This window comes from Chiloscyllium plagiosum, unplaced genomic scaffold (genome assembly GCF_037043375.1).
Source record: "Chiloscyllium plagiosum isolate Xiang-an unplaced genomic scaffold, Cpla_swu_hap1 HiC_scaffold_8, whole genome shotgun sequence".
Taxonomy (NCBI): Eukaryota; Metazoa; Chordata; class Chondrichthyes; order Orectolobiformes; family Hemiscylliidae; genus Chiloscyllium; species Chiloscyllium plagiosum.
Window position 1 is genome coordinate 53,000,988 of NW_028270146.1, and position 13,649 is coordinate 53,014,636.

A 13,649-nucleotide genomic window follows, 5' to 3' on the forward strand; every position below is an offset into this window, starting at 1 on the left:
TATAGTAGCTGCCTCTACCACCACCTCTGCCAGCTCATTCCAGATTCCTACCACTGAAAAAAAAACTTGCCCTTCACATCTCCTTTGAACTTTCCCCCTCTCAACTTAAAATGCATGCCCCCTAGTTTTAATTATTAACCATGGGGAAAAAGATTCTGGCTATAAACCTTATCTATGCATCTTGCAATTTTATAGATTTCTAACAAGTCTCCCCTTGCCTCCGCCACTCCACAGAAAACCTGAAATACAATGCAATAGGAACATGAATTTCTTCAGGACCAATGCATTGCACAACAGAATTAGTCTGACTATGTGAATTAGAGAACTTCCCAAAGCTGTAAACTTGGGTTTGATTATTTTCCAGAAGCCACGATTGGGCTGATCTGGGCACCTAAGTGATGATTAGCATCACACCTATTTTGGAGCTGTGGTGTTTGCAAGATGAGATGAAATTACAAATCATACAAGAGTTGAAACTAGCATTAATGCTCACATATGAAGTTTAGTTTACCCCATAATTTCCACATTGACTCCTTGTTAAGAAAATTCCGCTTCTTATATTCGTTCAGATCGCTCCATGGCGTCGCTCCTTTTTATAAAACCACAAGACACAGAAGCAGAAGTAGGCCATTTGCCCATCAACTCTGCTCCACCATTCAATAAAATCCTGGCTGATTTCCCTCAAATCTGCATTACAGCCTCTTCCCTACAATCCTTGGTTCGCTTTATGATTAAAAACAAAAAAAAAAGCAGTCTAGGTCAGCCTTGAATGAATAGCCTGAATCCAGCCTGAAAAGTACTTGCTTGTAAAGAATTCAACAAATTCACTACCCTCAAGAAACTCATCTTAAATATGCAACCCATTCTGAGATTATGCCCTCTGATCCTAGACTCTCCTCCAAGGGGAATTCACCTTTCCACACCTACCTTGTCAAGTCCCCTAAGATTCTTTACCAAAAACAGAAGTTGCTGGAAAAGCTCAGCAGATCTGGATATACCGGAGAACAGAAATCAGAATTAGCACATTGGATCCAGTGACTCTTCCTCAGAACAGCACCTGCAGTTCTTTCTGCTTTCCTCTAAGAACCTTGTATGTTTCAATAAGGTCGCCTCTCATTCTTCTAAATTAGTACAGGCACAATCTACTCAACGTCTCATTAGACAGTCCTTTCAGGGTTCAGTCCAGTGAACCTTCTCTGGATTGCCCTTTGACATCTTTGCTTAAATAAGGACCTAAACTGTACACAGCATTCTAGCTATGTCTGATAAGATACTTGCACAATTTTAGCAAAACCTACCTTCTTTTATACTTCATTCCCTTTGAAACATAAGCCACTCCATTTATCTTCCCTATTATCCCTATTTAACTTGGATGCTAACTTTGATGATTCATGGATGAGGACTCCTAAATCCCTCTATTCTGTAGTTTTCTGCAGGCTTTTGCCATTTAAATAATATTCAGCTCCTCCACCCTTCCTGACAAAGTAACCAACCTCACATTTATCTTTAACCTCCCCAGTCACACAACTCTCATATCTGCACTACTTTTGGATTCAAGCATCCACATTTATAATTGCTGTACCATGGGATACAATGGAAGTGCCCTACTAAACACTCCCTTATCTGCCTTTAAGATGCACCTTAAAATATCATCACTCATCTTAATAGCACCTTTGTATCAAAAGTTGATACATGATAACCCTGTGAAGCAACTTATGATGTTTTCTGACATTAATGACGCTTTATAAATACAAGTTTTGTAGTCAGCATAGACGTTACAAAACAGAATATTGAAGGAAATGTAAAGCGGCATGAAAGACACAAACATATAAATGGAGAGTAGCTGTTGGAATAAAAACGTTTAATTTTTGAAAATGTGTTGTGCATTATTTTGCATGAGCCCATTTTGGGATGTGTTGATTTATGATCCACATAAATAATATTTTTGGGAATGGAAGACACAAAGACCATAAGAAATAGGAACAGGAGTAGGCCGTTCAGCCCGCTCCATCATTCAACTGGATTATGGCTAATCTGACATTCCTCGTTCCTAGTTTCCTGCATTTTCCCCCCATAACCCTTGACAATGCAGAAATGGGATTATCACAATAAATTGGGAGTTTTGGTAAATTCTATTGAGGGAATGGAAGGGAATAAAAATAACATAATAAGAGTAACAGATGTTTACATTTCTGTGAAACCAATATATTGTTTAAATACAACTAGGGAATGCAAATAGAACTTAAATGACAAGGTTTTAAAATGAGTAGAGGTACAGTTGGGTTTTGGTAAGGAGACATAAAAGATCATAAAAAGTGACAATATAAATAGATAAGCTTCCAAAAGTCTGTGTTTTTGTACATCTGGACACAAACTGATGTGTCAGACTTACATCTGAAGTGGTGCAGAGTTCTCAATATCTTATGGAAGGATACAAACTCGTCAAAAGATATAACAGACTTCATTTACAATGTTGTCTAGCATAACGCATTGGAATTACAAAGAGAGACTTGCATCAAGGGTTTCTTCTTTCTCTCATCGGCAAGGAAAGCGTTAACTCAAAATCATGAGAGAAATAAGGATAATATTTCCGAAGTCACTGAGACAGTAACATTGCGTCAAAAATTAACAAAAGTAATTAAACGAACGATGTCTTTTCTTTTTTAAAGAAATATTCAAACAAATTGTGCGCTATGTTGAAAACTATTCAGGAAATAAATTGAGTTTTTTGCAAGGACATGGAACTATTAAAAGTGAGCGTGGCAATTCCCAAACTTTGGATCGCAGCCCAATTTGAGGTCACCGAAATAGGGAGTGGGGTTATAAATATTTCTGCTAAATTTTGGCCTCAACATGCGGAACATAGTTTTAATGATTTCAACAAACGAGAATTTGCCTGTTTCGAGCACGGAAACAAGTGAGTTTTGAAACTCAATTCTCGGCAGTAGTTTCCATTGTCTCGCTGCTACCACAAATTCAACAAACAGCTCACCTGATGCATAAGATCGCTCAGGACTTCACGATTGAGCTATCTTTCCTGAACTTGACCATTGTCGCTAGCAGGCTCAGCTGGAACTGAGCATACTAACCGGTCCTCCTTCACCGCCACAAGTGAATTATTATCATACCCAAAGGCAGCTAGTTGCCCACTGTGTCTCTGTGGAGCCAGAGTAAAAATGGCTGTTAACAGCCACCAAATCGGTAAATAGTTGCGATCTTCTGTAATCATGATCTGTTGTCCGATTTCAGTGGCACCGCAACATTCTGTTACAGGATACAGCGGGGTTCTAGACTTCATAAAACAGCATCTCCATTACCCAAGTTCAAATGCTTCCTTAGTGTATTGTGCAATGATAATTAAAAAAAGAAGGCGTGATTTCGGGCACACTACATCTATTATTTGAGGGGTAAGATGGAGCAGATCAGAAACAACGCAAGTTTAAAAAAATGGGTGAGGAACTCAGCAAGAATTGCCTTCAATTGACTAGGTGGGAAACATGGCAGGAATTTCAAGTTGAAACTGTTGAGGATGGCCGATTTAGACTGTGGCTCTTCTCTGGCGCTTTTCGGACTTGAGACGACATTAAATACATTGGTTGCAGGAGTTGTTAGGATTGTTTGACAAGGTACCCGTGGACCCACAACCTTTTCTGAAATTTTCCAGGGATCATTCACCTTTAACACGCGAAACTGAAGAGTTCACACTGATGTCACTGTTCTATTTCGGTTTTGGTTTTGCAGCTATCTAGGGTTGCAATTTCAAATACTAATATTGCAAAATTATTTGGGAAGCACTGGGCAAATACTATCTTAGACGCTGGGGCTTTTGCATCACATTGCGAGCGTCCCTCCTACGTGTCAGAACGCCTGGATTCAAGTTGTACCTGCTCCAGAACAGTCCCTGGATGCTGCCTAACCTGCTGCGCTGTTCCAGCAACACATTTTCAGCTCTGATCTCCAGCATCTGCAGACCTCACTTTCTCCTCCATATATACGAGGAGGCCAAGTGAGCTAAATGGTCTACTTATGTGCAAACATTTCCCCTGCTAAAATCACTTAAATTTAAAAATTAAGCAATTGTTTAAACTGAGTAGCAAAACTAGAGGGCATAGTTTTATGGTGAGAGGGGCAAGATTTATTTAAAAAGGCCCCAAGAGGCAACTTTTCACAGAGGGTAGTTTCTATGTGGAATGATCTACCAAAGGAAATGGTAGAAGCAAGTGCAATTCAGACATTTGGACAGGTACATGGGTGGGAAATGTTTAAAAGGTATATAGGCCAAACACAGGCAAAAGGTGACTAATTCAGTTTAGGAAACCTGGTCGACATGGAAAAGTTGGACCAAAGGGTCTGTTTCCTTGCTGAAAGACTATGAGCAAACTGTACAATTTGCTGTTGTCAATCACAAAGTTGGCACATATTGTCTATTTAACACACCACAGCAACGTGTTCCATCCAACACAGGTCTACTTAATACTTCTAAGACGGTGTCAATGCAAAGTTGATCATTCTTTCTCCAATTTTTAATTCAACAATGCCTATTTATATCAAAGTTCCATTGGAGTATTCCGTAAGTGACAGAAGAACATATTACATGATGCTTGAGTTTTTTTTATATCAAATCAGATCAGATTTGATACAAATGAATCAGACTGTAATTATTTTCCGTCTCTAAAGTGCATTAACTGTTCAGCTGATTCTGAAGTGCAGGCACAATGCTTTCAAGGCAATCGTTGCAGGGTGGAAAATAGTAAGATCAATTTTTTTCCCATCAACTCCAGTGGAGAAACTTTGCAGTCCATTCATTAGATGACACACCTACAATCCAAATGCCCTTCATTAAAGTCCAGCATGCCCCTTTCCTTAAAAACATTGAGGGCTCAAGACAAAAAAAGTTACCAAGTTATCACTTTGTAATTGAATTGCACTCTGCCTCACAAATGAAAACAGGCAAAATAGACCAACATTTCTATAGCATTGATCTTAATAATAGAGTTGTGAAATAAACTAGCAGCATTGCACTTTCAAATATTTATTTTTGGCATGCAACACCAATTGTTGAGGCAACAGCCTCAGGATTTTAAAAAGTGCAAAAGGACTAAATTAACAAAATTCTCAAAACCATAACAACCAAAAAGTCATTCATTCAATTCTGATAATATTCATAACATTCATCTGAACCATGATGTACACATCCATATTTCAAAACATTTGCTTTTGCTATGCTTTAGATGGGGAACAAAAAGGAAAGTGTCTCACAAACTTGATTGGGTTTTTTTTTTGAAAAAGTAACAGGGGACTGATGAGGGCAGTGTGGTTGACATTATCTATATGGACTTCAGTAAGGCATTTGACAAGGTTCCCCATGGGAGACTGGTTAGCAAGGTTTGGTCTCATGGAATACAGGGAGAACTAGCCATTTGAATACAAAACTGGCTCAAAGGTAAAAGACAGACGGTGGTGGTGCAGGGTTGTTTTTCAGACTGGAGGCCTGTGACCAGTGGAGTGCCACAAGGATTGGTGCTGGATCCACTACTTTTTGTCATTTATATAAATGATTTGGATATGAACATAGGAGGTATAGTTAGCAAATTTGCAGATGACACCAAAATTAGAGGTGTAGTGAAGAAGGTTACCTCAAACTACAATGGGATCTTGATCAGATGGGCCATTGGGTTGACAGTATCAGATGGATTTTAATTTAGATAAATGCAAGGTGCTGCATTTTGGAAAATCAAATCCTAGCAGGACTTATATACTTAATGGTAAAGTCCTCGGGAGTATTGCTGAACAAAGAGACCTTGGAGTGCAGGTCCATAGCTCCTTGAAAGTAGAGTCACAGGTAAATAAGATAGTGAAGGCTGTATTTGGTATGCTTTCCTTTACTGGTGAGAGCATTGAGCATAGGAGTTGAGAGGTCATGTTGTGGCTATACGCGATATTGGTTAGGCCACTTTGGAATACTGCGTGCAGTTCTGGTCTCCATCCTATCTTGTGAAGGATCTTATGAAACTTGAAAGGGTTCAGAAAAGATTTACAATGATGTTGCTAGGGTTGGAGGATTTGAGCTAGAGGGAGAGGCTGAACAGGGTGGGGCTGTTTTCCCTGAAGTGAAGGCTGAGGGGGTGACCTCAGAGATTTATAAAATCATGAGGTGCATGGATAGGATAAATAGACAAGGTCTTGTCCCTGGGATAGGGGAGTCCAGAACTAGAGGGCACAGGTTTAAGGTGAGAGGGAAAAGATATAAAAGGGACCCAAGGTGCAACATTTTCAGGCAGAGGGTGGTGCATGTACAGAATGAGCTGCCACAGGAAGTGATGGAGGCTGGTACAATTGCATTATTTAAAATGCATCTGGATGGGTACATGAATAGGGATGGTTTAGAGGGATATGGGCCAAGTGCTGGCAAATGGGACCCGATTCGGTTGGGATAGCTGGTTAGCATGGACAAGTTGGACCGAAGGGTCTGTTTCTTTGCTGTACATCTCTATGACTATAACTGTAATGACTATATTTCCCTTATTGTAATCAAAGAAGGGAGTTGGCTGTGTAATGATAATGTCACTTGACTAGTAACACAAAACACCAGGTGGAGTTCAAATTCCACAAGAAATTTTAATTCCAAATTTAAAAAAAAACAGCTGGATCATGCAAGAGTTGTGTAACCACTATCGATTATCATTAAAAAAAGCTACCTGGTTCACTAATGTCCTTTAGGGGAGGAAATCTTCCATTATTACCTGAATAAAAAACCAAAAGAACTGCAGATGGAAATCAGAAACAAAAAACAAACTGCTGAAATGTTAACTCTGATTTCTTTCCACAGATATTACCAAATCTGCTGAGTTTTTCCAGCAATTTCTGTTGCTTTCTTTTGTCATCCTTACCTGATGTAGCCTACATGTAACTATGTGTAACTTGAACAAACATTGTTCATGCTTAACTGCCATCTGGGTCATTAGAGATTCTGAGCAGGAAATGCTTCCCAACCAGCAATGCTCATATCATAAATAAATAAAAGAAAAGCAGAGAGTTATAATTATGAATATACAACTGAGACCAGTTCTTCTTACCATACCCTACCAGTAATCGCTTTTACACTTAGAATTAAATTACGCATTATTTGTTCAATTTGATTACTCCAAGTTAACTGGAGAACACCCAAGGCATGGATCAATTTGAGCAAAATAAAAGCTGGTAGCACATAGTATATTCATAAATATACTGTATTCAAATGCAGAATAAGCAACACCACATTTTCACATTGTAAAGTTATAATGTAGGATAATGAATTTGTCTCTAACAAAGGGAAAATTCTTCCATGATCAATAATTTATACAACAGTTTATTTCTTACATATCTCAACAACAAGAGCTTTGAAAAGCACTGCACAAAGCCACTTTATCTAGTCTACTGGTACCATTCTAACGTACCATTCTCCACATCACACTAATCTACTTAAACACAGGCGTTACAAATACTGGAGTAAGTCAGACTATTTATATAACTAACAATTTGGATTTGTAGTGTCTTGGGACAACAGGAAAACAAAACTTGACAGTCATATTACCAGATAATGACAAAAGACATAAAATCTACCTCAATGACCAAGCTTTAAGTACTGTTTTAAAGTATAGAGGTAAGGTTTATGGAGTGAACAGCTGACGATACTCTGCTAGCACCTAAGGTAAAACAAAGAAAAACATAAGCACAAGAGGCCAAGTTAAAGGAGTACTCTGATCTGAAGCATTAACTAAAAGACAGTGCAGCTAGACCATGAAAGGATTTGAAAATGATAAGAATTTGGAAGAACAATGTTATTAGACATCAACAAGCTTAGCTCACACAGTACAACTTATTGCTATTGGTTCAAGAAAGCAGTTTACAACCACCTTCTCAACAGCAATTAGGAAGGGTAATAAATACTAGTCGAGCTAGCAACGTCCGCATCCCATGAGTAAATTTTTAAAATAAAATTAGTTCAGTGAGAGTTGAGGTAATAAATGAACAGGAAGTGATATGAGTAAATGCTGTAACTGGAGAGTGGCAGTATTACTGCTCTAAATTGCTAGCTAGAGAACAGGTGGAGAAATAGATGATAGGACATTTAATCCAGGTGAGATTCTATGATTGAGAAACACAACTAACCTTTCAATCTCAGTGTGAAGACAATGCCACAGGAAACTGCAATAAGCACAACAGGGTATGCAACCACACAACAAACTGCCTGACATTAACCATCTCTTAAAAAAAAGTCCATCCCCTTGACATACATACAACAGTATTACCATTGGTAAATGTCCTACATTACCATCTTGGGAATTACTTTTGATTAGAGGTTTACCAGTTCCTTAAATATTGCTGTTTCAAACAGTAGGTTAGAGGTTGAGCATTCCTTACCTTCCAACAAACCAAAGGCTCTCAACCATCTGCAAAGCACGAAAATCAGCAACATGGTGGAATATTTTCCACTTGCCTAGATGAATGCAGCTATAATACCACGCAAGCTGTTTGACACTATGCGTGGTATAGTGAAATGGAATACAGGGAGAACTAGCCATTTGATACAGAACTGGCTCAAAGGTAGAAGACAGAGGGTGGTGGTGGAGGTTTGTCTTTCAGACTGGATGCCTGAGACCAGTGAAGCACCACAAGGATCAGTGCTGGGTCCACAACTTTTTGTCATGATTTCGATGTGAACATAGGAGGTATAGTTAGTAAGTTTGCAGATGACACCAAAATTGGAGATATGGTGGACAGCAAAGAAGGTTACCTCAGATTGCAACAGGATCTTGATCAGATGGGCCAAAGGTCTGAAGAGTGGCAAATAGAGTTTAATTTAGATAAATGTGAAATATTGCATTTTGGGAAAGCAAATCTTAGCAGGACTTATACATTTAATGGTAAAGTCCTAGGGAGTGTTGCTGAACAGAGACACCTTGGAGTGCAGATTCATAGCCCCTTGAAAGCAGAGTCGCAGGTAGATAGGATAGTGAAGGCGGTGTTAGGTATGCTTTCCTTTATTGGTCAGAGCATTGAGTACAGGAGTTGGGAGGTCATGTTGCTGCTGTACAGGACATTGGTTAGGCCACTGTTGGAATACTGCATGTAATTCTGATCTCCTTTCTATCGGAAAGATGTTGTGAAGCTTGAAAGGGTTCAGAAAAGATTTACAAGGATGTTGCCAGGGTTGGAGGATTTGAGCTACAGGGAGAGGTTGAATAGGCTGGGGCTGTTTTCCATGGAGCGTCAGAGGTTGAGGGGTGACCTTATAGTGGTTTATAAAATCATTAGGGGCATGGATAGGATAAACAGACAAAGTCTTTTCCCTGGGATGGGGGAGTCCAGAACTCAAGGGAATAGGTTTAAGGCGAGAGGGGAAAGATCTAGAAGAGACCTAAGGGGAAACTGTTTCATGCAGACGGTGGTGTGTATATGGAATAAACTGCCAAAGGAAGTGGTGGGGTCTAGTATAATTGCAACATGTAAAAGGATGGATATATGAATATTAAGGGTTTGGAGGGATAGGGGCCGAGTGCCGGCAAGCGGGACTAGATTAAGTTGGGATATCTGGTTGGCATAGACGAGTTGGACCGAAGGGTATGTTTCTGTGCTGTACACCTCTATGACTCTATGACACGGCAGTTAGTTTTATCTGTATTCCACAAATTACTTTAAAACATTCAATCCCTCCACCAGCATTGTGTTCTCTGAATTATATTTGCAAGCAATATCTTGTTTTAAAATTCTTATCCTTGTTTTCAAATGTCCTTAAAGTTGTCCCCATTCTCTCTCTACATCCCCTCCAGCTCCATAACTCATTTGCACTCCTCTAATTTTAGTACCTTGAATATCACCAATATCAATCACTCCTTCACTGGTGGTCATATTTTCAGTTCCCCAGGCACCAAGCTCTAGAGCACCCTCACTAAATTGCTCTGTTACTTTCCTCATTTTAAGATGGTTTTTGAAACTTCTTTCAGTCATCTGAAACATTACCTCACATGACTCAATGTCATATTCTCTTTATAATGCTCTTTTGAAGTACTGAGATATTTAATTATGATAAAAGGTGTTATATAAATACAAGGTGTACAAATGATGAACTTTATAAAATATCAGTATTGGTGTTCAGGGCAACTAGCCTTGTAAACTAACAGGGTAATGCTTCATGCGTTAAATAATTTTTTTTTAAATTTATGGTTTAGATTGAGAAATTGTCAGTTATCCTTCTGTATATATTAATTCTACCAGAGTTTGGATTGAGAAACAAGTTATTAAAACCTGAAAAGATAATGAAAACTCATGTGGATCTACCATTACGTAATGGTTAGAAGATAGTATGATAAAATGATCACAAGCTAACAATAACACTGGAAATTATAATCTCTTGTCACTGATTTATTTATGGTAACATATTGCACAAATCTTCCTTTGTATTTTAAGCTAAAAACAGTTTAAGGATCTACCAAGAGAGCCATCTCAGAACAACATATACTAGAACATTTTTCACATTGATCCACAATTAGAACATACTACTAAATTTTATAATAAAATTACTTTTGTAGTAAATGCAAACAATAGCCAACTCTGACAATTGCACAACAAAAACACTGCTGACCCTGTCCTTAAAATACTACTCCATTTCCAACCAACCTTTTACCCCAAAGTCCTTGAATACCTCTCAAATTGGTCCCACGTCAGTTTCCCACTTCAAATCACATCACGTTTGCACTCATATCAGCACAAGAAAACAAGATCAATCTAATTCATAAATGTGCATTATTTCCTCCAAGCCACCTATGTTGACAGACTGCTCAGACATCTAATCATGAACTAAATCACAAATTTTACCAGTGAAGTGAAAGTCATCTTCAAATCCCAAACTCCAAACTATTGTGACCACTTCCAGTTTGATAAAATTTAAAAAGAGGTTGGAGGGTATTGGTGGGAGATCCCCTGAGGTGATGAAGTTGTCGATGGTCTGGGAGATGATAGTTTGATGATGAAGGCAAGGTTGTGGTCAAGGGGGCAGTAGGAGATGGTGTCTGCAAGTTGGCACCTGGCTTCAGTGGCATAGAGGTCAGTGCACTGCCACTGCTTCCCCCACCCCCCACTTGTCCACTGGTTTGATGGTGAGGTTGGACTTGGAGCAGAGGGAATGGAGGGCTGCACATTGCAAGGGTGAGAGGGGCATACAGGTTGAGGCGGTCAACCTGAAATACCACCCTTTGTTTTCCATTAATAGTTTCTGGATCAGCCAAAGAGCCAACAGCTAATTTTTCAAGTCCAGTGACTCCTCTTCAGAAGAATTTTGAGGAAGAATCACTGGACTCGAAACATTAACTTTGCTTTCTTCCCACATATTCTGCCAGACCCGCTGACTACCATAATTAATGTTAATTCCTGTTGCCTGCCAAATTTATTTTCACAGACATCAAGGAAACGTTTTTTTTCTAACAGCGCTTCAGTCTCATTATGCGGAATAATGATTGAAAAAGTATATTTTTAAGAATACTGTAAAAGCATCCCTATTCCATTTAACTGTTGGTAACTCTCAACAAGAAAAACTGTGAACCAATCAAAATAATAAGAGACGAGGGACATTATTTACAAAGACACGTCTGAAATATCTGCTGCAATCAAAGATAGTTTCGGCTGATAAGTTGGTTGAAGAACGTATACGTCAAGGCTACCGACTAACTGTCACCATCCTAGTTTATAAAGAAACTCTCTGTTCTCCTTTCCGTGATCCACCAGGTGACCAAGTATGTATTGGAAAACAAGTCATTTTATTGCTCCAACATCTATCTGACTATCTGGCTAACATTCAGCAAGCGATATTTGTTCAACCAGAGGAAGTACCGAAGCTCGAAAATCCACTTTTTTTTTGTTTTTATTGAAACCGAAGCTCAACAATCCAAAGGCTATTTTTTTCAACATATTACAGTTTGTGGTTGCCGGAGCAGGAGCTAGAGCCTTTGCCCGTGCCCCACTGTTCACAAACTGCTTGTAGTAGAGCAGTTCCAGTCTGGTGCCGGTGTCCCCTCCAACACAAACACACACTCCGGAGAGAGGGGCGCAGGCTGTGAGACACGCCGGCATTAAAAGGCCTCTCGCCCAGCCTCGGAGTCGCCGCCAGTAACGGCTACCCGGGGTCGGAGTGGGGCCGCGCGCGCGCGCACACACACAAAGACAAACAAACAGACCTTGTAGACATCGCCGTAGGTACCGCTGCCGACCCTCTGGATCAACTCGAAATCCGATTGCGGGTTCTTCCGCAGGATATCCCCGCTGGCGCTCGCACGGCACTGCGAGCTCATCGCGCTCTCTGTCTCTTCTCTCCTCTCTGACCGGTAGGGGTGACCAGTGTTTCCCACCCCCCCGAGACAGACCCGGATAAGGGGAAGCTCCGAAGCAGAAGCAACAGCAGCACCAGCCTCCGCTCTCTCTGCGCCTTCACTCGGCCGCCTCCAAATATGGCTCCCGTTCCATTTCCTGCGCGCGGCGGCAGTTCAAGTTGCCCCAGGCTGGACTCTCGCGCACTCTGCACTCAGATCATCTTTGGTATTGGTTTTTTTAAAAAAATAATCTTCTCGATTGTATTGGTTTTTTGGGGGGATGGGTGTTTCCTTTTTTGCAAAATAAAATATATTATTTTTCAACTGTGTATGCTAATAGCTCCCAACACAGCACTTTGATTGTTACGTTTCCCTCTGCGACTCGCATGTCATTTCCTTCTGTTGACCTCAGAAATCAACAGCAAGTAACTTGAATGTCAACAAATTATTCATTTCTTTCTTCTGTATTTATATATGTACCAGCGCGCGTTTGTTTTCTTTTGGTGGCATGTCAACGATTTGAACGGATTATATTTGCTACTTATTTATGAAGGAGTGTTACAATATTATTGTTTCTCCTCACAAACTCTATCAAACTGTACTGATTCAGTGCAAGGTTTCACTCTTAATATTTATTAATCTTCATTTATTTTGACTTCTATCTGATATGTGACTACCGAAACATTTTACGCATGAATGTTGCCACCTTCCGAATTTTACGGGAATTACAAAATATATCTGTCAGTTTATAGTTCTAAACAGCGCACAGACCTGCAATGATGGTAGAGTGATTTGACGTTCATCCTTACCCATTTTTAAAATTAAAATCGTCTTATAATGTTTGTGTCGGTACTTTATATAATGACTACTTTATGATTTTTTCAAACTTAATTTATTATGCAACTATGGCTGAAAGTTTACGAATCTTTGAATGTTTTAAATTAAGGATTTGCTACTGGTTCTTTTTCAGTTGGAAAACTAAAAGGGTACTAACCATAGAGTATAAATTCACAGTTCTCTACTACGCTGTGGGTATGCATAGTGGTTGTGGCAGATATGACCGTGAGGAAGAGGGCGTTAGATGATTATTTGGAAAGAAATAGTGTGCAAAGTTATGGAGAAAAGGGTAATTGGCACTAGTTAATGATGCTTATTTGAAGGGCCAATACAAACACAATTGGCTTTTTTTTTCCACAAACAATTCTGTGATTTCAGGAATGATAATGGAAAATCGATTGCCATAAGACCATAAGAAATAGGAGTGGAAGTAAGGCCATTCAGCCCATCGAGTCCACTCTGCCATTC

At 39.5% G+C, this 13,649-nt stretch overlaps 1 protein-coding gene across 1 annotated transcript in view; it reads right to left on the reverse strand.

The window, feature by feature from the left end:
* map4k5 (mitogen-activated protein kinase kinase kinase kinase 5) overlaps nt 1–12,688 on the reverse strand; it is a 192,339-nt gene extending 179,651 nt beyond the window's left edge. The window contains exon 1 of the mRNA XM_043697612.2: nt 12,213–12,688. Within this exon, the coding sequence (XP_043553547.1) occupies nt 12,213–12,326 (114 nt within the window). The 5' untranslated portion in view covers nt 12,327–12,688. The remainder of the gene's footprint in view (nt 1–12,212) is intronic.
* Nucleotides 12,689–13,649: the final 961 nt, after the last annotated feature.